Raw genomic sequence first — 27,490 nt, 5'->3', positions numbered from 1 at the left:
CTCTGCCTCACAGAGCTAATCGCCTCTTAATTCTTGCGTTATTCCCCATCCGTGCACATGCATTTCAATCAAATTGGTGGTAGTGGACCTGTCCAAAAATAGTGCTGGCGGCACTGCCTGGAGAGATGGGCTGTCTGTCTCCCTGTCTGATCATGAGCTATTATCCTCTCTGCCCACAGACAGGAGAGAGAGCAACACCAGTTTCTATGTGATCATGATCAATACATAATCACTTTCCTGTCACCGCAATGGCGCTGTCAGGGGACCGACCAGCCATTTTAGAAAAAAAAGGTTTGGCACACCATGATTGTGACCTAGAAAAGTGTGTGTGGGGGTGTGGGGGGGGGGGGGGGATTGTGGCTAAGTGAACTCTGGACTCACTTAAACAGTCATTGCCACAGGATGCATTATTACATTTTCACTATGCTTGGGTTCATTGCATTAGTTTGCACTGAGCTGTTGTAAGAAAATGATCTGTTATGAGACCAGACAAATATTTACTGGCCAACAGACAGACTGTCTGAGACGGAATGGCAGGGGAGCAGCGACAGTATGCAGTTTATTATTCATTCCGCATCGTTTATGACTTGGCTTTGTTAAACAATTTTCTTATTGGCCAACGGATGCATTCTAGCGAAGGGGGATTTCCCCCCCGTCTGTCTAGCAGACACGGATTAACATTAATTTGGAGTCATATTTTAAGTGGCCTGACAAATGGAAGTAGAGAAGCTTGTACTGCAACACTAGGTTGAGAACAGCTAGCTTTGTTTGACAGCTCGTATAGACCGCAGGTTAATTAAGCAAAACAGCCATAGTTAACATCTACAGCCAAAGTCATGACGTCACTTTCTGAATATCCTCTGTTCCCGTCCTCTGCTCTCTCATTCAGCATGTCTATAGTTGGTCTTCTTAAAAATAGTATTATTATTAGTATTATTATTATTATAGACAAAGCTGTTTGTAATGACGCTAACTGCAGACCCGTTGCTCACCCACAGACTCGCTTTTGTTTGTCAAGCCATGACGTTTGGCATGCAAAGGTCTAGGGCTTTTGGGAAATGGTGTTTATGAAATGCCACTAAAACCAGAAATGTCAAATAAACAATGACATTCGCCCATCAGCAGACATTTAGAAAACCTGGAAGTTACCGTTCTCTATTGGAGCAACTAGCTAACTGCTAGTGTGCTAGTGCAATTTTCTTTGCAGCAAGTAGCCTGTAGCTAACGAGCTGATCTTACATAAAACCAAAATACTTTTTTCTTCTCAGAAATGGTCTAATACAACCCTATCTGATCAGTTCTTCTGAGAAAACAGCATCTGACTTTGTTAGCCACTCAGAGGTAATTTTGACAGAGAGCTGGAGACCTCCAAAACAGCTACTTAAAGGGTTTGGTGTCATGTATGTGTAATATTTTGCTTTTCTGCATGCCTTACTGTTAAAATAAACCGCCAGAATTCAGTGCTTTGAAGCATACTACTCCTCCTGTCTTCATTTCTCCCTTTGCCTTTCGTCCCCCGCAGTGTAAAGCCAGTCAGACATAAACAGTATTGTTTTATCCGCGTAGGGCTCACAGCAAGGCACTGTTAGCCCCACGCCTCACGCACCCCACAGCTCTCCCCCTGCCTCAGTGATATCCCTCCTCTGTGGCTCAGTGCCTGCATGCATATGAATGGCCCCTGTCTTCTACCCTTCACGCTCCTGAGCTGGTCCAAGCCGAGCAAAGCTGAGATGTTACACAGCTGCCGTGCTTGTTGGACGTCGGGGTATGGAGGAGAAGGCTAGCCTTCCAGCGCTAGTGAATGAACTGTAATGGCACATTCTTTTGAGCGAAGATAGGTATGATGGTACTGGAACGGAGACTGCTTCCCTGTGGTGCGGTTTGCTGAGTTGCACTAAGCATGCTAAGGGTGAATTCTGGGTAGGGTGTGTGTGTGTGTGTGTGTGTGTGTGTGTGTATGGGATGGCGGTGAGAGCAGATCATGTTCTTGTTAGATGAACTGGAGAATAGAACCTCTGTCGCATTGTAGTGAAGACTTTGTAATAGTTTTGTGCAATGCAGTGTTTTTTTCTCCTATGCAGAATATTTCATTCAGGGAGACCGTATCTTTTCAGAATATTTCTTTTTCATGGTAGTTTTTTCTTTAATAGTGTTTCAAGACACTTAATTGTGGGGGAGCCCATCGCACACGTTTTCATACAAGAATGTGTTGATTGACAAAATACAAAAAGAAAAATACAGTACTCCGCATTTATCATTTCATCATTCAGCAGCCTTTTTTTTGATACCAGCTGGGTTAAATGAGCATCTTGAATTTTAACATATTGTGTACTTAATCATGCTTATTCATATTTGTACACGTAGGCAAGTGTAGTATTCAAGTTCATTTCCTTTTCCTGCCACCCTGCAGTGTACAGGACGTGTCTGCAAATGAGGATCTCGTGATGCTCAAAGCGACATCTTTACGACCTTTTACCAGTTGATTATGTGTGCAATACTTCTAAGGAAATAAGCAGGCTGTATACAGATGAAGCTGTGTTGTGGGATAATGTGTTACAGAAATAAGCTGCAATATCCTTCCACAGCCATTGTGTGTCACATCGGGCTGTAGGCCCCAATTTATCCCCTCTCTGGTTCAGGGAAGATTCCTATTGATTTCCCATCACCGAGGCTGTATACAGAGTAAATAGGAAGCGTGTGCCCTATTATTTCCGTCCGTTGATAAAAGAGTGGGATAGACCCCCATGTCTTTATTCTGGGGCCCCTTTAGAATCCGCAGGCCCTTCAATCAAAAAATAAACAGCTGTATTAATGCCTCTATGCTGTACTGTAATGGCCTCCTTTGAAAATGATGTGTGTTTAAATGAACAGTGTGGTATTAAATCCTGGGAATTTCAGGACGTGATTAATGAGATTAAACTAAGCGTGGGGAAACAAATGCAGGTTGGACTGTCATACATGCTTAATGCGTGTCACTCTGTGGGCTACTGCCCAAACCAACAGTGGGAGATTTGCTTTTCCAGGAAACAGTTATATGTAATCTTTCAGTGTCTGGGCATTTGCTGGCAGCGGGAGGAAAAGTGACACAAATCCATTTAGACACGAAATAGCATGATTGCACCGCCATATCCCTAACAGGTTTGATTAAGAATGGTGTGTAAGCAACACTTTTTAGGTAAAAAAAAAAAAAGCAGAGCAGTGGAGTGCACAGGACATCGGTTGCATTTGGAGGCTTTTTTACATACCCAATTCCTGCCTGCACTGCTTTTGTGTTTTTTGTTTTATCTGGATGTTTCTAGGTGTTGCTATTATTGTAATCGCCACAATGCTACAGGCTTCAAAATAAAAAAGCTAGAGACAATATTCCTCCTACAATTGTGCTTCTGTGCCCATCGCCTGGCCTACAGCTGCATTCATTTCTGCAGTGTCCCTGAAATTTCGGAGCATTATCAAGGGGAAGGACGAGCTAATCTGCACTGATTTGAAACAGGACCAAAACACTGGCTTTCCTAATCCCTCCAATTTTTTTTTTTTTTTATCAGGGGTGGTGAGGAGCCTTTTACCCCTGTGGGAGGGAAAGAAAGAGGGAGCAATTTAATGCCTCAGCGGTTCCACTGTTTTTATGAAGATTTTTTTTTTCCTACCCTCCTCTTCCCCCACTTCAATCCATAGTGTAACTGAAATTAGAAAGCCTGTTTGCAATAGTCAGACACCTTTTCGAATCGTGCAGGTACTTTTCTTAATTAGGGATGTGTTGATGGCCGCCTTCTCCCTCTGTAGTAGTAGTAATTTAACTTTAATGCAGATAAGGCTCTTTATCTCTGAATAAAAGGTGGTGCAATTTCTTCTTGCTGTTTCTCATTTTGTTCATTTGACAATTGGCAAACATCTATGGCAAACAGGATATAATTTGCTTCTGCTTGAGAACACCAATTTGGATTACTGCACACACCTGTGGTATACAATTCACATAATTATGTGTCCTTACATTCTGTCAACCCATTATATTTACTCATCTAAATCGTTTGTGGGAAACCTACACATGACGGCAGAACCGGGAATAGCAGACATGGAAAACCTCATACTGAGGTGTTATCCAATGTGGTGTGGAGGTTTAAAGTATTGGGACACATACAGCTTATGGTGCATAGTACAGTCAATGTAATTGAATATCATGATTTACATCAAGTTTTTTTTGCTAGCGCTATCGCAGCCGACAGAAAAAGTAACACGGGAAAAAAAGAGAGCTCATTGATTTGCTGTGATCTTAACGCTGCAAAAGGCACAGGCTGTAACAAGCAGTATGAAATTTACAAGGTGAGCTTTGGCAACACAACAGCATGGGCCATCATAAGACCATAAATTACGAGAACACCCAATGTCTCGGAGGACCACTTGAGGCTCTCTCACTGTGAAATAATTGGGTTGCAACAGTGAGACTGCTACTCCAGTTAGAGTGTAGAGGTGGCTTTTGCTTTGTTTTGCTGTTACAAGACCAGAGATGCTGCGCTTATTATTAATCAATGGTTGACAAGTGGAGCTGACGTCATATAGAGGGAGATGTCTGTATGGAACTGAATAACATCCTTGGTCAAGACATCCTCACACCTAAACAACGGAATAGATTGTCAAAGACTGCCAAAACGGCAACGAGCGCTCTAATTGCCGTCTAGAACATGTGACTGGAACACATGACCGCCATGGAAATGTTATTCAGGTGACCGGTCTATTTACTGCGGCACGGTGGCCGTCTGGAACAGTGACTGGAACACATGACCGCCATGGTAATGTTACTCAGGTGACCGGTCTATTTAATGTAATCAACAAAGATTTAACCTCTTAGTGGACACTGAAAACCAAACTACTGAAGTCCAGGGGTTAGGGTTAGTTAGTGAGTGAGTGAGGGAGTTAGTTAGTGGGGTTAGGGTTAGTTAGTGAGTGATGGAGTGAGTTAGTTAGTGGGGTTAGGGTTAGTGAGTGAGTGAGTGAGTGAGTTAGTGAGTTAGTTAGTTAGTTAGTGGGTAGGGTTAGTTAGTGAGTGAGTGAGTGAGTTAGTTAGTTAGTTAGTTAGTGGGGTTAGGGTTAGTTAGTGAGTGAGTGAGTGAGTGTAGTTAGTGGGGTTAGAGTTAGTTAGTTAGTTAGTTAGTTAGTTAGTTAGTTAGTTAGTTAGTTTGTTCGTTCATTCATTTGTTCATTCGTTTGTTTGTCTGTTTGTTTGTTTGTTCGTTTGTTCGTTAGTTAATTACTTAGTTAGCTATTGGCTAAAAATAAGTCTAACATCTAGTCCACCACTAAAACAATGCATGTAACATGACTTCACAGATGTCACTACGTCACGGACTAAAGTCTAAAACTTGGTTAATTTCTAAAAGTGACAGGTGACCTTTGGTTTCACACGGTTTTCACACAAACCCCTGTCCCCTGATTCAGAGTCAGGGGACTGACTAGGACTTTTTTTGACCCATCTACCCCCCCCCCCCTACATACACATTTGGCGCTTTTACACTTTGTTACTTAGCTTTATTGTTTCCTCTCACGATAGTCACTACACCCACGACAGCTTGCCGCCTAACAAGAAACCTAATAATGAGGCGTCATGAGCAGATTGCGCAATCATCCTATTTGTTTGTTTTCTGGGCTAGGACGTCCGTCTTTGGCATAGTCCTATTTGTAAATGGCCCTTGGACTGGAATGGTTTGTACGTTAGATGTATCTCTTCAGTCATTCTGTAGAGTTTAGTTTAGGTTGTAGAGTTAACACAAAAGCAGTGAAGTCAACAGAGTACAGATGTCTGGTCTGCTGATTAGACACTGTGCAAGGATTGTGTTTCCATCACATCTGGCTATTTGGCATTTTTATTTCTTGTCATGTTTTAATTCATGACTTAAAACCCCTGAATCACAATGTCGGAGCCCAAACTGCTACACGGCCGAGGTCTTTACTAAAAGCCTTTTCATCTGCAGTGGACAGACGTACCGGTGCCTGTTGCAGGACCTGTGCCGTCTGCAACGAGGGACGCCTCCCTTTGTTGTCAGAACACCTCTAAACATCTTTCACAGAAACAATTACCATACCATCTGTAGCTTCCTGCCAGCATGTTGCTCACCGTCAGCATGTCAGCTTCTTTGCTCTCCATACTTCCCTCACACACACACAGACACACACACACACTCCCTCACACTGAGACTGGTGAAAAGCTAGGTCACTGTGAATTAAAATGGATGAGTTTAATTGCGTTAATTGTCTCTTCATATTCAGTTTTTTAATGCATTTTTTTCACTGCTACCTCGTAATGGAACCACCATTGGTGGACTGAATTGTCACTAATCTCATTAATAAAAAATAATGACAGATGTGGCATTGTTGAAGGTCCTTTTCCTGTAAAACTCACAGAGCTGGTTTAATAAAGAAGCTCATTTCTGCTACATTGAGTGTTTTTGGTGTGAAGGTAATGGCTAATTGCTCTAGTGCTATATTGATATCTGAATAGCATTTTAAGAATACATGTGGCAACGGTTGCATTAACATAGGCAAACTTTTAATTGGTGAAACGCAGAACGTTTTTTCTTTGTGCTCATTGGATTCCCTTATAACCTTCACAGAGTGTTTCCAACGGACGCACAACTTTTTAGTGCATATTATTAGAGGTCTGCAGTTCTTCGAGACCATCAGTTGCATAACTTGACCATCAGTTGATTGGCAGGTTACTTCCTCCGCTGTGTTCCAAAATGAGGATGTGACACATCCATCACAGTCACGTTGATTTGCACACCAGCTAACGTGTCCAGCAGAAGCTAGCATCACAAGAGGCTACAAGACTAATCAACACTGACATGACTGGTTTGCTCACTTAGGCCAAACATCCTATATGAAATATCTGAAGTCACGTCACATTTATCGCAAGTAATTGAGTGGTGGCAATGACAGATACAGTTTGTTTATGGGTACACATGCCTTTTCAAATATCATGTTGCTTTTAAATGAAACTGAAAATGATTCAAAAGTGTATTATATTATTGTGTGTAAGGACTGTATAACATATGTTTGTATGTCTTATTTCTGCTGTGAGGATAGTGCAATCTTTTAAATTCACCACACTCTATATTAATATAGTTTTATATTTCACAAAACTGCTGCCTGTGCCCAGTTTATTAACTCTCTGACAGTCCGTTAGTAGCTCTTGGTTGAGTCGCTGCAATTTTTGGGATGCATTCCAAATGTGCCATCAATTAAAACTTATTGTTCCATTTGTATATTACCTTTAAAAAAAGTACACAATTTTACATATATACTTTATTAAAGTTGTACCAATTCAACATTGGTTTATTTTGTCTACATATAAAGGGGGTGGTATTGCAGTGTCTTATATCTTATAATTTTCAATTATATTATTTTTAAGTTTTGGAGGGCCTTGCTTTTTTAAAGTGAACCACATGGTTCAGCTGCCCTCCCCTCCCAATAATTAGCACACTGTCCCTCACAAAGGGAATTCAACATATACTGATATAAATCACTAATATTTAAGAGCAACACACTTGACACGGATGGGATCTGATTTTTGAACAAATCAACCCCACATAGGGTTGAGTAGGCTCATCCTGATTGCCACAGCTTTCTAGAGATGATTCCCTATAGAGGTATAGTTTATAAATCTGTATTTTTGCCCCACAGGTACCCCAGTTACCCGGGTAACAGCTACTGATGCCGATGATCCAGTGTACGGGAACAGCGCTAAACTGGTCTACAGCATACTGGAGGGCCAACCATATTTCTCTGTAGACCCCAACTCTGGTAAGAGCAGTTCTCTGTTTGTTGGTGTTTTCGAATGCGAAGATGAATTTCTATTCTGTGAGCACAAAGCTGTGAGGGTTGTGTTCCTCCACCTTAAGTAATTAGAAGCCAAGCTGAGGCCATTTTGGAACATGTTTCACACATTGGATATAAGGGTCACCTGTGCAGGATGGCCATGTCAATGTGTTGCTAACTGTAAGCAGCTGTACTATTACATTAGTTATCATGCTTAATGCTACACGCCATAATACAGAAGTCCAGTCTGATCATTATGACTGAAAAAAAGGAGACACAAAAGCAGGACACCTCTGTGGTGCAGGCAAAGCTCTTTGTGTTATTCATTGTTTGCCTGACAAAGCCTGACAAAGATCTCTTTGAGATCGAAACCTTAATTCATTAAATTTAATGGGAGCTATTAATAGGGCATGCAAATGCTTTGTCAGTTTCTAACCAATGGAGAGCATAATGTAGTACGAAATGAACGCCACGCCCATAATGGGACAAAAAGGAAAGAAAAAGGCTTAACAGTGAGACAGTGATTACATCTATGGATTATTTCAGTAGTCCTTTTCTTCTCGACAGAGTCAGCCACATCAGGCCAGAACCCTTCAGTATTTAAACATTTGTCTTTTTGAATACCTGCTTCAACTTAGAATAGGCTTACAAAGTCACCTCAGGTCAGGTTGTGGGTTATCACTGTTTGACTGAGCCTCGATGTAAGTATGTCCCAACTCAATGTGGGGAATCCATTTTCCTTATTGTAGCTGCAGATATAGGGGAAGCTGTGAAATGCTTTCTGGACCCAACTGTGTCTCAGACCCGCAACAAACAGCTCAATGTATAGACTGTAGACACCTTTAAAGCCAGCAGTATGCAGTGTACTAGTATTACTTTTTGACTTTGTATAACTGGTACACACGTACCAAAGACGCTGGTATTGGTCTTGATGTTATGTGATGGTTGCAGGTATTTAATGTAAATGTAGTTACAACAGATTATTCACTGCCAGATGAACATAATCTGTAAAATGTATCAACGAAATGCATTGCATACTGAAATGTAGAGCAAAATGAAAGAGGCTAAATTTAAAAATATATGAAACTGCCTGAGTTTGGCAGCAGAGCTCTCCATGCTGTGTGGATTGAAATGAAAAAGAAAGCCAGATGTGACTGCAGTGAGAAGGTGGATTTTAATGTACATGTGCACTGGCCACAGATGCAACAGGCTGTACAGGTTCCAGCAGGTGGAGATGCAACAGCGTCCCCACCTGCTGCCTCAACTGAAGCCACCTAACACCATTGCTGTGGATTAGTCTAAAAAGCCATACATTTTCTGAAAGGGCAATGCAGAGATTTATAGTAAAATGAAAGAAAAAAACACTTATCAGAAGGCAACATGGCAACTTTGTTAACGAGTGTGGCGTTCACCGCTACGTGTATGTCTGCATAACTTCTTTATGGCAAGCCTGGAAGGGACAACATTAGCAAACGCATGCTAAACAGGAGCTGACAATGTTGGTTATAGCTTAAAAAGTGCTGCAGGTAACTCAGCCCATCTGTTTTTTGAGATGCTTGTAGATTATCTCTGCACGAGGCTGCTAATAACTCTCCAGGGCTCGCTCCGGTTCTCTACCCCTTCCCTCTACAGCTGCACACTTATGTTTCAATCATATCAGCGGGGGCACTATAGCTAAAATGAGGAAAATTATAAGGAAATAACAAAAAGTATTGTCGCATGGATAAATAACTAAAAAAACACCCACACAGCTGATGTAGTGAGTGAAACAGAAATAAATGTGCACGTGGCTCCTACAGTATTACATTTAATAAGGAAGCCTTTTGATCTCTCAGAGATCTTTGTCAGCCTTGTCAGACAGCCGCTGCTGACATCACTAATGGAAAGTATTATATACACACAATATCACTCACGCAGGATTGCAATCTGGATAATACAGTCACCCTGGGCCCGCTGAATAAGAGTGATACACATGTAGCCTTTCACAACAGGAAGTAAACGCTACGCATTTACAGGTGGGTGAGGACAAATTTAGGGCTCTATCAGTAGGATACATCACAGCAATCTCCACAGCGCTGGTCTGGCTCCAAAAAAATGCTCTGGGTTGTTTGCATTTCTTTAAACCAATCACAATCGTCGTGGGTGGTGCTAGGCTCCAGACTCAGTGACAGTGGCTGCGTCTCATGCCCCTTGTTAGATGTCTCCTCGGTCCTCGGCTGAGGTTGTCCTGTCCCTCCTTGGTGAAGGTCGTCTTAAAGCTCCTATTCCCGCCCCGAGGACCGAGGAGGGATCACACGAGGCCAGCCGTCCCGGAAGCCGTGCAGCTGAACGAGTTGCTAACTCCGCCCATCCAGCTGATTTATTCATGTGACGCATTTAGAGGAAAGGACGTCTCATCCCTCTAAGACATATTTGCTCGTTGCTTTTCTCCTCCGATGATTTACCCGCGTCTCTCCCGGGCCTCCTCGGTGGGAGGGACTAAGACGCGGAAGGGAGGTAATCTAAGGACAACGGGACGGATCCAGTGGTCTGCAAAATGGTCTCAAGAAGGAACGGGTTTGGATGGAACATTTGCACCCCGCAAAAGAAAATGCCAAATAGAATATTAAATTAATTTAACTGTAACTAAACTTAACCTTTGTGTTGTCTTCCCTTAAAAATGAAAAAGATGATGCTTTTTATCAATGTTTTTAACTTTTTCTCTTATGTTTTAGTATCTTTTTTCAACACTTTTTTCAATGTTTCTCACTTTTTTGACGTTCAACACTACGTGAGACTAACTTATTAACTTCTTTTTACAGTTATTTTTGGAGTTTATGGTTAGTAAACCTCATTTATAGGAAATTATACCTAATGTTTAAGTTAGAAAAGCAGAAATTAGGAATTATTTAGACTAAAATTAAAGGAATGGATAATCACAGACTGGAATATGTCAACTTTTACTCAATACTATTTCAAAACCACTTCAAATCGTTTTTCAAATGCTACACAATTGAATAAGACGCCCCAAAATTAATAAAAGTAGAGATGTGTACTTGCCAAAGAGCGTTTTGTGGAATCAATCATGTTATTTTAGGTAGTTAACAAGAACATTGATATAGGAAAACGGGTCAATTTGACCCGAGGACAACATGAGGGTTAAACTTAATTTGCTCTTCCAATGTATCGCAATGTGTATTTCGTCCAGATCAATCTTCTCCAATCCGCCCCAAAAACGTCCCAATTGGACAATAAATGCTGTAAACATATTCTTTGTAAATCTTGACAAATCATTCCCAGAAAGAACCAAGCAGGTCCGCCTGGTTGCCCGATTCGGATTTTCATCAAAAGTCGCCATTTTCAGCGTTTTTTGTTGTTTCTTAAAAACCAACAGAGTTTGAGAACGGCAACACACAGGGAGCGGAAAGGGAGGATGTCAGGCAACTACCCTGGAAATGTTCTTCTGTTCATTTAGACTACATCAAGACAAATGCAATGGCTTCTCCATCATGTTTGGCCCGTTCCACTGATCCTCAGTAACATAAAAGTCATTAGTAAAACGACTAAATTATGAGATTCACACGGGCACCACTGCATGTTGCCATTAGCTTATTGGTCGTCCTAAATGCCAAATTGGCCAGTGCTCATATGCTGCTGTGTAACGTCTCCATGCGTTATGAATTTGCAATAATACAAAAGAAATAATAATAATAATGACTTGTTCATTTTACAAGGCGCGCTCTTCAGGAGCGTCACCATGCATGAAGTTATCTCAGAACAGATTCCAGATTGGATCTTTAATTGCTTTTCCAGCTGACTTTTTAACATGTGTCTGTAAGCAATATGATTAAATAATGGTGGAAATTACATTAATAAGAAATGAGATGGAAATCGACTGCTCACAATTTTGGAAAACAGCACACAATAAACAAGCTTCGAGAAAAGGGAGTCTCCAAATGGATGCACATAATTAGGACCAAGGCTTAGTTCAACAGCAACGTTGGGCCGGTCCTCCTAGGGCCGTAGGCGTCTCCGTCTCCGAGCATCTGCAGCCGTGACGTGGCCTCAGAAAAGGCGCACAACGGACAATTTAGGGATTAGCATTCATGCTTTGTGTCATCGCGGCGCACATGCAGATGGCTCATTCAAGTGAGCCAGATGTTTTAATGAATGTTAATGACAAATAAAAGGTATGGGGGAAAACAACCATTAGAATGTCTTTTACACTTCCAACGCCACATTGGAAATGAAAAGCATTCAATAAATAAATAAACATCATGCCCCAATTCATCACTTGGTTAATGGTCGGTGAGGAAGAAAAAAAAAAAAAAGTTGAGGCAAATATCTATGGAAATGAGTGTTTGTCTATCCTCCCTTTTCAGTGATTAGGAATTAATTTGAATAATTAACGATGATCAACAGAGATGAGTGTTGCTTCTAGCATGAAGTGTGTGTGTGGAAGCTGGAGGACGAGTGACTTGTTTGTGTTGCCTTTCTTTAATTTATGGGTTTGCGTGACTGGAGGAGAGGTGGGTTTACCTTGTTGATGCCAGTCAAACTCATTTCTACTGCTTAGACCAGTGACATAATACAGCATGTTGAGCAGGGTTTTCTCAAGCTTATCACATCAGATCAGAGCTTATCAAATCAGATCTGCATCTGATTATCTTTTCTTTTTTTCAAAGTCATAGATCCGGAACGATTGGCAATAACAAAATAACATTCAATCAACTCACTCAGAACTTTTGATTAACATCCAGTCAGGTTGAGTACTCGGTAGTACCTTTTTCTGTAGCCTACTTTATCTGTCTGTACGTTACACAACGTATGTATATTCAACGTCACATCAACAATATATTGATCATTTCAAAATAGAAAATGCAACAGCTCATAATGTTTTGCATTAATTACACAAGGCTGGGTCCACATTGACTTGCTGTTCAGTCCACATCCAACCTTGGTCCGGACTTTTAGAAGCCCTGATAGATTAGATTACATTAGATTATACTTTATTCATCCCACAGCGGAGAAATTTCCTTATTACAGCAGCATTTTCTACACTAAAAGCAAAACAAACCAACACACAAGTAAACACACAACAAGCAAACAATAGACAGTGAGCAGAAGGTATGGCTGAATGTAAGTGACGTCAAATAAAGGTTTTGCACGGTTGCCGTAGTACAGAAAATAATATTGCAGTGTAAGTGAGTGATGTTAAATTAAATTGAATATGTATTTAAAATAGTATAGCAGAAGTAGGTAACCATGTAGAGTATAAGTGCTTTTGCACACTAAGCATATGTCCATATATGCTTGATTATCACTATGCGTAGCAGATATTAGAATAAGGTGCGAGAAAGGTTACATTAAAACACTTAATTGGGCTTCTTAAAGCAACACTAGATAACTTCTTGTACCTCAAAATAATGTTTCCAAAATTCTTTCAGTAGATCATCAACTCGTACCTGGGTGAACGGCACTTCTGCATTCCCTTACATAATAATGCTATAACCGTGGATCTGTGGTTCCAATGAGACGTAATGGGACAACTCCACTTCCAACCTGTAGGGGGACCAAATGGGCAAAGTTCCCTAGTGTTTCTTTAATAGTTTAAAGGGCGACCCATATCTTAGATGGATGACAGCTTGGTGCCCACCATCTTTTTGTTCAGATGCTCTGTGTGTGTCCCATGTCCATTAACAAGGACAAGTGAGACGATACACTTTGTACTGTATTGGGTTTCAGCTTAGGAGTGCTTTAAAAAACCTTTTTCTATGCCCTGTTTCTGGATACACTGTGTGTGAGACTCAGCACTTGGTCGTTGCCTTGTCTACTGCAGTGGTCAATACATGTATTGGTTTTCACTTATACAACGAGTAGAAGATAGTTTATGACACCCCTAGGAGAGACAAAAAGTACAAAAGACCAAACAATAAAAAAAAAGAAGCAAACCAAAAACAAAGGACAGCAGCTCAGATTCATGGGGGGGGGTTCAATGATAATGTGCAATAAATAATTACTAATTTTGAATTAAAGGGTTGAATGTGGTGAGTGTATTGGGTTTCACTTGGTGGATGGGGAGATCTATAAAATACAGACATGGAGACATAATGTGAAAGTATATATGATCCTAGGTCACCATTGGCTACATATTTTTGCCAAGAAATTTGCTTGGTTGCTCATTACTGCGGTGGTGTTATTAATGTATAGAGCAAAGGGAATTATGGCAATGGCAACATGTCACGCTTGAGGTGGAGGTGACACAACAAGGTCACGGCTCCTTCCTCCAATGTGGTCTTGTTGTTGAAGTTAGGTGGCTATTTGGTTTACAATGTCCTTCACACGCTCTAGTTTTTTTTTTAGATCATCGTAGAAATTGTGCTACTTCTTGAAGGAAAATATATCACGAGAATAGAAAATGCCGGCACAGACAACATCCTAACCCCTCCCACGTTTTTTTTCTCCATCATAGCCGAGCATATTCTCATTGTCTGAGGCAGCACAGGACCAACGCAGGGTGTCATGCCAAAGCCTGGATTTTATGAGGGGTTTTATATTCATTTGATGATCCTGCGGGCCTCTGTTTCCTGAGTGGATTAGCCGTATATGCTGGTGCGGAGCCCTTTTTATATTCAGCGCCGTGGCAGAGTCAATAAGGTCCTTTCTGCATACAATATTCAAGATTATACAAGACAGACAGCATAATTCACACTCAATCAGAATACAAATGACTGCAGACGGCGGTACAACACATTCGAAAAATAAACACAGCTGATTCTCGGTGCTGGGACCGGCTCAGCCATGGCCACCTCGCCACGCTCTGCTCAGACTGTGAATAAACCTGCCAGGGATTTTTTTATATTTATTTTTTATTTACCTCTGCTTTGTATGGAGTCCTTGTTTTGTAAAGTTATGGTCTGAAATAATGCAACCTACAAAACTGGGGAGTAAGGGGGGGGGGGGGCGTGAAGGTTACAGCATGCCTGTCTTTTTTGTGTGTGTGCGCGCTTGTGCGTACTCGCATGAGCATCTTCACAGTGATGTGCAGAGTGCATCAGTCATGTTTATAATTGCATTAATGTGTTATGAACTGTTTCCACCTCCAGCAACCATAAAAATCGCTCTCCATGGGATGGATCGGGAGATGAGAGAAGAGTATCTGGTGGTCATTCAGGCTAAGGACATGGGAGGACACATGGGGGGCTTGTCCGGAACTACGACTGTCACCGTCACGCTGACGGACATCAACGACAATCCACCAAAGTTCTCCAAAAGTACGTAACCCCATGACTTTAAGCATCCCAAATCTAATTCAAAGGAGAAACAAATAACTGCTGCTTTAAATGAGTATTTCTCTGATTGGTCATAATTAGGGAAAATAAATGTTATTTTGGAAATGTAATCAAACAGGCTCCTCAAAAACTAATTACAACTGTCTAATGATGATGCAGCACTGTAATATGCTTTCCTAACTTTGTTCAGTTTGATCAACATTTGGGGATACCAAAGAGCTGTATATGTTCCTCTCTAGGTTTGTATGAGTTTGTGATACCTGAAGACCTAACCATAGGGAAAATGGGCGGCAAGGTGAAAGCAAACGATAGAGACATCGGCGATAACGCCAAGTCAACGTACAACATCATCGAGGGAGACGACCAAGGCATGTTCGAGATTGTCACAGACACGCAGACGCAAGAAGGGATTCTACGACTGAAAAAGGTAAGACCCTGAAGCGCAGGTCGAAGTGTCCTTGGGCAAGATACTTAACTCCGAGTTGTCCCCGATGCTGCCCCATCGGTGTGTAAATGTGTGTGAGTGTGTATCTGATGAGCAGTTGGCACCTTGTACGGGAGCCTCGGCCACAGTGTATGAAAGTGTGTGAACGGTGAATGGTTCCTGTAGTATTGAGACTAGAAAAGAGCTATATAAATACAGTCCATTAAAGTCAACCCCTCCTAAGTCACTGACAGTCAAACACAACAGCGCCATGGACTGTGTCATACAGCCGTTATTGGCTAATGGTAATGTGGTTTTGCCACTGCAGGTGCACATGCTACTGTTACCTGAAAAACTAGTTAGCTTAAGCCATGGGCAGCTGCAAGGGCCAAATGTTCTCAGCAAAGCCCGGCTTTGTTACGGTTTATCATGCGTGAGATTTATTTGTCATAGAAACCCATGTGTTTTAAATGGAATGGCGTGAGCCAGGTTTTTTTTTTCCGAGCTCATGCCACTGATATTAGGAGCACCAGCTAAGGAGAGCTCCCACTGGCCAGCTGTTATGTCCTGACAGCCAATAAAGCGAGTAAAGTGTACACAACACATGACAGCTACTATGTAAAAGTGCTCATTCATTACATTACTTCACATGTCATTTAGCTTACGCTTTTACCCAAAGCTACTTCAAATTAAGAGCTTTCAACCTTGTAGGTGCATACACCTATGTCAATTTTATTTCTATAGCACATTTAAAAACAACAGTTGACCAAAGTGCTGAACAGGGTTGATGTCAAATACATAAATAACAAGTGTAAAAAATGACTACAACCGAAGTGAATCACAGGGAGACAAACAACAACACTTTAGAACATCAGAATCCAGGTTAACAAGGGTTAAAAGCTACAGCAAAAAGGTGCGTCTTAAGCAGCGACAGACAACAAGTAGTAAGTGCATTCGCTACATTAGCTTTAAATAAGCAAAACTACAAAGAGCCATATGGAAGTGCAGCTTTAATATATATATATATAAATATATATATATATATATATATATATATATATATTGTTACAGTCCAACCTGCTGACTGCATTACTCTCCCCTCAGGTGTGCTTGAATACAGTACTTAACTATATTTTTTCATTCAGTGTAATATTTATATTTTCTTTATTGGTACTTAATTGCCGCTGGTCATGATATCAACTGCTATAATTATTGTGAATCATATTTCTCCACATCTGTATCAGTGTGTCTGTGTCCCACGCGGCAGCGGCAGATGGCCACTCACCGAGAGTTTCTGCCAGTAAAAAGGAGGGTTTTCCACGCCACTGTCGCAGTATATGCTTGGGGGGGGGGAAATTGGGGAGTATTGTTGGGTCGTTGTTAATTACAGACTGTGGTCTAGGCATACTATCTGTAGAGTGGCCTGAGATAACTCCTATTGTGGTTTGACTGTATAAGTCACATTGAAAAATTGAAACTGAAAAATTGAAACAGAAAATTGAAAACTGAAATGCTCTTATCCCAAACCCCGAGTGGCTGTAATATTAGTTATTTAGTTAGGTGTTTCTGAAATGTTACAAACATGAGAGGGGGGAAAATATTACACACACATTCTATTGTAATTGTGAATAATAGTCCTGCACAACAATACCACTACTAACTATGGCCTCATTAATAAGCTTACTGTATAGTGAATTAATAACTCTCTAAAATGTAAACTTTATTACTTTTCTAAATATAAGTGTGTTGCAGATCTATTGGATTGCATTCAATTGCATAGGCGCACCAAAAACAGTGGTCAGGGAACGTTTGAATTCATAATAATAATAGTAATAATAATAATAGTAATTCTTTATTCATATAGCAGTGATTTGGATTGCAATGGTTATCAATGCTAATCCCCTTATCTCCACTGACCCTACACACGGCCCTGGCCTGCATCAAGCTTCTACAGATACTTTCTTTATTGTATACAAATGTATATTTTCAGTTCTTAAAAGTGTCCTAACACACGGCCACATTCCTCCTCTGTACCACTTCCAGGGAGAATCTAACCCTTTGATAGAAGAGGCTTCACTCAAACGTACTACCTCAGAGAAACATGAAGAAGGAAAAGAAGAGAGGAGGAAAAGGAAGAATTTAAAAAAAAAATCTTTAATATGCACTTTCACATGTCTCTTTGTAGTTTTGCTCATTTAAAGCTAATGTACTTGCACTTACTACTTGTTGTCTGGAGTTTGAACCTTCAGGGTTGAAATCACTTAATTGGAAGTCTCTTTGGATAAAAGCGTCAGCTAAATGACATGTAAAGTGATGTAACAACATTACATATTAAGACACTGGGCGAGAGGGAGTATCTAAATGGGGACCTTTATTTTTTTCTCCCTTCGATTTAAAAAAATAATCTATCAAAGGATATAGTACCAAATTCAACTATAACTTTCACACAGTTCTTGCTGGACTTCATGGGTGTGGACATGCAAGCAAATATGTGGAAAGTTGTCTCATCTCATTTTCACATTACAGTCGTGTCCGTTTAGCTGCAGCTCTCTTGGCTCAAGGCAATTGTTACATGCTGTAAATTTATTGAGACCTTGTTCTAACTTTGCTTGAATTCAGTTTTTGCTGACACCCACATTGCCTTCACCATGAGAGCAGACGGACTACACCTAAAGTTGCCTGTTGTTCTTTGTGATGCTAACACATCCACACGTTGGAGCCACATTATTCCACCACTGGCTCCAAAGTAACTTTAGTGATGCAGTTGCTTTAGGGGACATTAGCAGTAGTTGTTCAGAGAAGAACATGCAATCCTCATTAAGAGACTCCCATGTGCATGGTCCTGAGGAAAGCAAGCTAGTGACATTCCTGTCACCAAACATATATCTCGAACCTCAGTAGCATTAGCATATCATGGCATAGTACAATTTGATGTTAGTGAAATGTTCCCATCATTAGCGTTGTATTAATCAGCTAATTCTGAAGTATAAACAAGACACATGCGTTGCTGCAGATAGAATACGAATCGCTTGATCTCATGATGTAAAAGGTTTCTAGATATGCAGTACAATTGCAGTATGACTATTTCCTCCAGGATAAAAGCCGTGGAAGTTTGAGCCTGGATATCATTGCTTGCCTGTAGACATTTAGAACACCCAATCCCTTATTTTTGTCAACATGGAAAATTGGTGAAATTTACATTTGAAAGCCGTGATGCATTTTAATAACACTGTGACCCTGTGAGCAAGTTTAGACGTAGCTGACATCTCACGGACATCTGTAGAGAATCAAACCATGTTTGAACACATGGCATCAAAGATACCACACGTAGCTGTTTATAAATGCATGTATTCCATATTCTAAGTCTATAGATGCTCGGCTCGGTGGAGAATGCTGCATGTATCTGTTGCATAATCATACGTGATTGATGGATGGGTGTTCTTCAGTCTTGAGTCACGGTTGGTTCAGTGTCTGGAGAGAAAAGCTATACATCACTCAAATGTGGTATGCCGTTGTATCGTGATGTAAAATGACATTACCCCAAGGACGTGTGGTGTGACTTTGTAAAAGTGTGAACACTGAACTGCGTGGGAGGTGGAATGCATGTAATGTACGAGCTTAGGCAGTCTGCCGGGACTGCGCTTCACTGCCGGTAAAGAAATCATCAGTGCTGGAGAACAAACCCGACACAAAGTCATAAAATCCCTAACTGTTGACAAAGCAAATGTCAAATGTGTTATTCTATTAGTCAACCTTTACTTCCATGTCCCACAAAAGAGAGACTTGCTCTCCCCGTGCCTCCTCAGCTTCTTCTCTCTGCGGCCCCTGAGTTGGTTTGCCTACATCACTAAAGCAAGACAGATGATAATGGCTTGGGAGAAGTTGCAAGGCATTTCCACACTTACTGTATTTGCATCCCTCCAGAAGGCAGCGTCTCAAGTTGAGATGAGTTAAAAAAAATTGTGCTTTTTCTCTTTTGTTCTATATCCTCACTGGCATTATACTGCAACCAGGGTGACAGAAGACAAAACATAGTGTAACGCTTTCCCCCTGTCAAAAGCTCTATGAGCTGTATGTATCTAACGTTGAATACAAATTATTACAGATCCTTTGCGGCAAGGTTAAAAACATATTGATCCAACTGAGGTTGGAGAGGCACAAGCCAGACGAGAGATTCTTTGCTGTTTGGGTTTTAAGCTTTTTATCTACCGGTCCCCAGGACTGTCGAGGGATGTTATTGGGATGCTGAGCTTTCACCCCTGCAGCCAACGCTGAACTTTGAAGTATCTAAATGGCCTGTGTGTACATACTGATTTGATGCAAACGCTCGAGAGAGACCGAAAAAAATGACACAGTGGTGGTGTGGGGTGGCGCACGTTGGTGAGGGGGTGTTAACATAGGAGGAAATAGAATATCTCATCCTGGGATCATGTATGGTAATTAAAACTGGCCATGCAACCCAGACTCCAAAAGGTCTGGGACATAGCTCTTACTGTTTTTCTTTTCACTTTTCAATTAATTACTTAATAGTCAACAGTAGCTGTGCAACAGTATGCATGCTAATACAAATCAAAGTGGCTCTCCCTGGATTACTCATTCAAAGCGCTGTGTGCACTTATTGAATTAATCATTTGAGCCGGTCAAAATATGACTTGTATTCCGATTCCATGGATAGGATAGCATACAATATTTAAAAATAACAACCTTTTGGATTTTTTATTTATATTAAACATATAAATAATGAATCAAATTAAACTAGGCTAATCAGAGAAGCTGTTCAGCACTGTTTTCTTTAAACCATACAAGTGAATTTGGTGTAATTAAATACGCCAGCAGCAGCAACAGTGAGAGTCCCCTTCCCCCCTTTCTCCTTTCTGTTAGGACAAAGGAACAAATACAATTAGTTGTTTCTACATGTTGTCAAGTGGGAATTATACTGAATTATATTGATATGGTAGAAGTCATTTTTCCTTGAATTTAACGGTGAGTTATGTATGTTAATGTGAAAAGCAGCCCATAAAAATTACTAATACTCTTAAAGCTGCATTCATCAGAGCCTGTTCTCCCGGAAAGACAACCCCATAGGTCATTTGTATTTGCACCTCATCACGGGGTTTTATTGTTAGGTGGCGCCCTCTAGTGGCTGCAGTAATAGTTACAGAAGGAAAGCAGGAAGTAATTTCAGGTAGTATTAAGAGCCAGAAAGTCTGTTAATCAGGTGGATTGGTCAAAGAAACACAGGACAGACACCGAGGAGACTGGTGTTTGTGTTCTATAGTTCTCCTGGAAGATAACATTAAACATCAAGTCATTTCAACTTCAACGGAGCAAACTACCTGAGTAATTCCTTCATGTAGGCACAAACAGTACAGTGAATTACAGTAAAGTAATGTAAAAAAATCTACTGATTTTAACCCAAACCCCAATCCATATATCCAATATGATGTCTTTAAAACCGTTATGTTTAGGTAGAAGGATGAAAACAACAGTCCTGTATTTCCTGCCACCGCTAGGGGCGCTAATTGATGGGTCGTATTGGAGGGTAGGAATTAACAACCTATGTGGTTGTATTACTTTGGACGACTTGTTAATTTATTAACTGTTTCAACAATTGATAACATTGGGCATGTTGTGGTAAAGCCAGTGCAACTTGATCAGTCTGCCCATGAGTTTCCTTAGACAGTGCAGCTTTAACTTTGAAAACAGATCACTTGTAGGTTGTATGCCCATTGTTGGTTCATATCAGTAAGAAAATGGAGTAGCTAGAAATAATGGAGAATGTTCAGATGTGACTGTAGTCACCAGTTTAACCTTTGTGTTGTCCTCCCGGGTCAAAAACTACCAAAAAATTGACTTTTTCGTCCCTTTTTCAGACTTTATTTTTAGTTTTTTACCAACACCACCTTACTACCACTAGTTTTACACTAGTTTTTGGAATTCATGCCTAACAACCATGAATTCCATTGAATACCATTGAAATTATGAATTATTTGGACTAATAGCAAAGATCAGAGGAATGAATGTGATCAGTTGTATATGCAAAGAGCGTTGTATGGAATCCAATCCATTTTTTGTGGTAATTGGTTAAAAAAAACAACCGCATATTTCAGATATAGAAATTTTTTAAAATGGGAATTTTAGCCAAGGACAACAGGAAGGTTAAAACATTTTAAATTATGTACTTACATTGTAGTTAGTTTTACTTCTGCTGGACACCATCCAGTTATATCAGTGACAGTACAAGTGAATGACTTTCGAATAATTCATACTGAAAATGTCCCAATCTTCATTTCTATGTAATCCTTTTGACTATCAGGCCACACTCTTTTACAGGCTCCTACTCACCACTACCCTCTGAGTGTAAGTGTAATCCATTGGCTCCAGGTCCAGCCACACTATGTACTTTCTCAGCACAGATGGCAGGATCAGAGAGAGAAAAGGAAGGAAAAGAGAGGGGGTTGGGTGTCAGGAGTAAGGCGGAGGAGGAGGAAAAGAAGAAGAAGAAGGGGAGGTTAATAATGAAAGCGTTCCGAATAGCTTTTCCGACCATGGAGGAGTGGGAGAGGCTTCAGGGGCTTGGTTTGCCTGCTAGTTTTCCGATGACAGGACTGTAGGAGTCACAGCAAATGCCCCTCCACCCATCGACCCCCTTCTGCCCCCGGAGGTCTCAGCACCGGTCCTGTCTGACCCCAGGGACAATCCCTCCTGCTCCCTGCCTCTTTCTCAAACTGAATACATTAGTAATTTTGTTCATCTCCGTCCTCTCAGTCCTTTTCTCTCCCCAAGCCAGCTACTATCCCCTCAAGCGGCAAGGCCCACTTTTGATTTCCTTATAAATCCCAGTTATGGAGCGTGGAAGTGACTTGATCCCATTATTCTCGTAGTATGAGAGCGACCAGAGGTGATTCAGAATGAAATTGTGACAGTCGTGCTTGTCCTCTGAGATGCCAGGAGACTAAAATTGTGACTCTCTTCTTTCTTTTAAATATTAATGATGAGCCATCTGTTAAGGAAATACTGGCATAGCAATTGGAAATTGAAATTGGGATTAAACGGATATGTCAGTCACACAATGACATGTTCCGTGTAAAATGTTTTTAGTTCTCTTTGGGAAATTACACTTTTTGTTGATAGTCTTGAATAAGCACCTGTTTGTATTTTATGTGAGTTGGTTATGATAGCAGCATGAAAGCTTTAATAATCTGCTGTCACTGGGAGCATTAGAAGGGAGATTTGTGTTCTTTCATGCCTATAAAAGCTGTAAAATATTTTCAGGTTGTGCCACTCTGAAATTTACAATTGTTGTGTTTCTTTGATTTAAATCAAAATGATGATGAAATAAATTCTGTTTGCTGCATTAAACAGTATCACAGACTCTCTCGAACTCTATCTCTTAAAGCCCCATCTGTGTGTAATGGTTATGTTGTTACAACTTATTTTAAATGATTATGATGGGATGATTCTTCTCAGTAGAAAATGAGAAAATTGTTTACAGTTTGGAGGCTCACTGGGCTCAGCTCAGGGATGGGATAGCAGCGCCATTACTGTCCGCCCCTGTGTATTTTGGATACGACCCCTGGGGGGCGCCTAATTTAGAAATGTTCAAATTTTACACATATGCTGTTAAATTTTGAATTGCGGCCAATGACACAATTCACTCACATGACTTTAACTGCTAATTTGTCAGTGTAGCATCTTTGTGAAGATGTATCTCAAAGTATGCGTCATGATGTTGATTGATGACTTCAATATGAAAGAAAGACTAACACTAAAGTAGCAATTACAGAAAAAAATGTAATTCACAAGTATAATTCCTCCGTTCCCAGTGTTTTTAAATACAAGTACAGATGCATTTCTATGGCAACATATAACTGAAGTATCAAAAGTAAATGTACTGTAGCAGCATGGCCGTGTTTAGATTGTTGTATTGTTTGTGATGTTGTAGCTGGTTGAGGTGGAAGTAACTTTTTACTTTACATATATATTAGTGGGTAATTTAAAATGGTATTCTAGCCAACTATTGCATTTTAATAAAGTCAGAGGACACAAAAGGCAGATAAAAATAATAAAAGGTCAAAATCTAAGCAGCAGAAAACCAACGTCCAACAACATTGGACCCTACCTTGCCCATAATGAAACTTAACAGTGATAACAAAACTTGAGTTGTACAATTGGTGGAATGCCCTTTGTTCTATAACAATGCAGAGTATTTCATATGTTGCTCATACATTATATTTTGTGTGTAAAATCTCCCTGTCAGTTCATCATGAGGAGTATAAGTGCATTATTTTCCTTTGGACCCAGATTTCGGTGCCTTATTTTTGGTGTTCCACTTAAATGCCTGCTTTACTCTCTGGTGGTCCAAAACGGACGTTACAAACAACAAAAACATCACTGCAATGTGCATGTGACGCTAGTTACCGTTACACTTGGCAGCAGGTAATTTTACCCTAAATGTTAAAAATGAAATGCCAATCAAAATGCTAACACCTCAAAGGTCTAACTTGTGGCTGTAATTCACTGGAAAAGATTACAACCCCTAGACGTACAACCCTGCAGCTAAAGACACTGACGCCAGTGTGCACTTTGCAGAGTCACATTTGAAGGAGAAACAACACCAACAGCAGTTTTTGTGGTTTGACTTCAATTGACTTGTGAAATAAGTTATTTTTATTCCATTTGAAACACATTCTTTAAGTTTAAACATTTGGCCTTAGCAATAAACAATTTTATAGTCACCAATTGTCTTGTTTACTGCTAAGACACCAGTCCCGTTTTAAAATTATTGTTTTACCACCGGTATTGGAAAAACCAAAACGATACACAACTCTTGAGGAAATATACCACTAGGCCTAGATTGTACGTGTGTGATTTGGACAGGTCAGGACGTAGGATCATGCCTCTTCTCGACAATGAAGCAGCTCTTGACCACCTGTGTCTTTGCCCCCCCCCCCCCACAGCCGGTAGACTACGAGAGCAAGAGAGCCTTCACCCTGAAGGTTGAAGCCACCAACATCCGCTCGGAGCCCAGCAGCGGTGGGCCCTTCAAGGACACCGCTACAGTAAAGATCGTGATAGAAGACTCAGACGAACCTCCAGTTTTCTTCAAACCGGTGTATTTACTGGAAGTGAATGAGAACGCCCCCATCAACACCGTAATAGGGACAGTCACCGCCAGGGACCCAGACTCTACTGGAAGCCTCGTCAGGTAAGAGAGTGGATGCAGTTTACGGGGAACCCATCTGACAGGAGCTGTACAGTAGGGCTGGGACCATTTGATTCTTTCACGATACGTGGGGGCTGATTGAATCTGTATTCCGATTTACATACAATGCGATTATAGACGTATTGCGATTGGATAGTATTGCAATTTTCTTTACCTTCTTTAACAAAAAAAAGTCAAATAATACAATTCTAGAGACATTACATAAAGATTCCTAAAACTAATTGTTTCTAAAAAAATTGTTTTCAGTCAGTCTGATATTTATATAATTTGTAAAGAAGAACTGGACATGACATGTATTTATTGTGGTTTGTTTTGCTGGACCCAGATATGATGTAGGCGCCTTATGCGGTCCGTATCAACAGAAAATATTTAGTTAAATCAATGGTCAATGGTGGAGCGTGCAACCATATATTGAGGTTTATTCCTACATATTCCTATATACATATGTATTCTTACATATTCCTATATGTTGTTTATTCCTTGACGCAGAGGAATGCAGGGTTCAGATCCGACCTGCTGCACGTTCCTGCATGTCTCCCCCCTCTCTCTCTCTTCTTTCATATCTAAGCCTTCTTATCAAATAAAGGCAGAAATGCAACAAAAAATATCTTACAAATTAAAAATATTGATTCTGGGGAAAATCATTTTTAAAATCGTCCCAACAAAAAAGAATTCCGAATTCCTCCCAACCCTGCTATACAATGTAAAAATAAAAGAAAATTGACAAAGAAAAAACTCTTTAGCGTAACTTGAAGAAGTGATGAGGGATGGGGAGTATAGGTTAACAATGAGCCTTTTCAGACTATAATGACTTGTTTTAATAAAAGGGTTGACACTGAGGCATGCAATTAAATCTCATCATGCCCGTGACCTTTGGAGACTATGGTAGAGTCTTTGGCAATGAGAAAGCAACCCAGTGATTGCTCTCATTTCCACAGATGTACAAAAAAAAAATCTAGATTATGAGTTGAAGGCAGCACAATTTATACTTCCAACGAATGCCCTGCTGTATTCTCCTCTTGTGTGACTTTTTCTTGGAAATACCGCAAGGGCACCTTGTGGATAGGTTATACAGGCAATTTCTCTCCCTCCATCTTGGCATTTCATTAATTCTCCAGCGACTTGCTGACCGCATTCTTGGGACAACACTCAACAGGTTGTGTGTAATTGCATGGCGAGCAGAGAGTAGGCTGGGTTTCATATATATTGGTTGAGGCTATAGAGCAAGGTCGGTTCATTCTACCTTTTTTTTTTTTTTTCCTTTTTGGTGGCATCCTCATGTTTAGTGATGAGATTGCCAGGAGGAATTGAGCCCTGAGGATGCATGATGCCCATTATATTTCAAATGTAATGGCATCTTTTCCCCTCTCTCTGTCCTCATTTTGGGGTCGTGGCAGAGCTCCTATGTTCGTTGAGCAAGTCTGTGTTTGTTGGAGGATGATAGCTGAGTTCATGAGTTTAAAAAGTAAAAAGTAAATGATTGGCCAATTGTCAAAACAGCTGTCGATCTACTTTGACTCCATCAAACAAGTTCTTAAATTCTAAATAGTCTAAACTGGTCTTTAGTTGAAGTAACAAAAATGTATGAAGGAAACGAGACACGTAGAGGGCTTGTGTTATAAATCACTGCTTTTAATTCATTTATTTTTACATCCTAAATCAGGGGTCTTCAACGTTTTCCAGGCCAAGGACCCCCAAAGTGATGGCGAGATGGAGCGGGGACCCCCTAATTATATATATTGTATAACATTGTGTTATATCAAACTGGTCCTATAGTGCCATGTGTGCATTGATGACTGAAAGACATCTTCTGCCTCCATTTATCTGTTTACTACAGTGTGTTGAATTCATGTTAATGTGATTTAAAGACATTTCAATTAGTGGAAAAAATTGCAGGGGGGGGGGTGGGGGGGGATATAAAAAAAGTCTATCAACCAAAACTTTCGCGACCCCCATGCAGTACCTCCGCGGACCCCCTAGGGGTCGCGGACCCCCTGTTGAAGACCCCTGTCCTAAATGCATGACTAATGCATAAATGTCCAGAATATCATTTAATTTAATCTAACAAAAATGTCATTCTGAAATCTGTGCAAGTGACATCTTTGAATGTCTGTTGTTTACAATGATGTGAATTAGATAACAGCTGAGTTTCCATCCACTTGTCAATCAAATTATCTGTTGGCTGAAAGAAATTCAAGATAATAATGCCGTTGAGTGTATTTCCATCCAACGGCTGTATAGCGAATAAAAACCTGTGCTTAATGACGTAATCACATGCTGTTTTGCGGTCAAATTGGTAAATTAAATTGATTTGAGACATTTTAGAGTGTTTCCATTCATTTTAGCACTAAATCGCACAACAGATTCTGCCAAATGATGATACAAATTCATATTCCACAAGTCGTCCACGAGTGTTTATGTGCCAGCTGAGCTACAATTAAAAAACAACGCTATCAACACGTTGCTATGACGATGCAGATGCAAGTAAATGGGGTTCCGGAAGGAGAGCGCTCCACACAGTCCTGGAAGATCGTGGTTAAGAGACACTCAACGGAAACCTTTTTGGATTTGACCTGTTGTGTATTTCAGTGATTCCCAAAGTGGGGGTCGGGACCCACAGGGGGGTCGCAAGCCAGAGAGCGGGGGTCGCGAGTTGATTTCCAGAAATAAAATTAAAAAAACGATTAGAAATAGCACATATTAGCCATGATTTTAACACAAGATAAACTAGTGGCTAAATTTAAAATACAACCAAGCAAATAA

The 27,490-nt window shown here is 40.5% G+C and overlaps 1 protein-coding gene across 2 annotated transcripts in view; it reads left to right on the top strand.

Moving 5' to 3' along the window:
• cdh8 (cadherin 8) overlaps positions 1–27,490 on the top strand; it is a 119,305-nt gene that overhangs the window by 69,987 nt on the left and 21,828 nt on the right. For both annotated transcript variants that reach the window (XM_032515383.1, XM_032515392.1), the window contains exons 4-7: positions 7,672–7,791; positions 14,892–15,059; positions 15,317–15,504; positions 24,462–24,709. In XM_032515383.1, the coding sequence (XP_032371274.1) occupies positions 7,672–7,791; positions 14,892–15,059; positions 15,317–15,504; positions 24,462–24,709 (724 nt within the window). The remainder of the gene's footprint in view (positions 1–7,671; positions 7,792–14,891; positions 15,060–15,316; positions 15,505–24,461; positions 24,710–27,490) is intronic.

Source organism: Etheostoma spectabile, chromosome 1 (assembly GCF_008692095.1).
Source record: "Etheostoma spectabile isolate EspeVRDwgs_2016 chromosome 1, UIUC_Espe_1.0, whole genome shotgun sequence".
NCBI lineage: Eukaryota > Metazoa > Chordata > Actinopteri > Perciformes > Percidae > Etheostoma > Etheostoma spectabile.
Note: the sequence above shows the minus strand (reverse complement) of the source record. Positions and strands in the feature narration are given on the sequence as shown.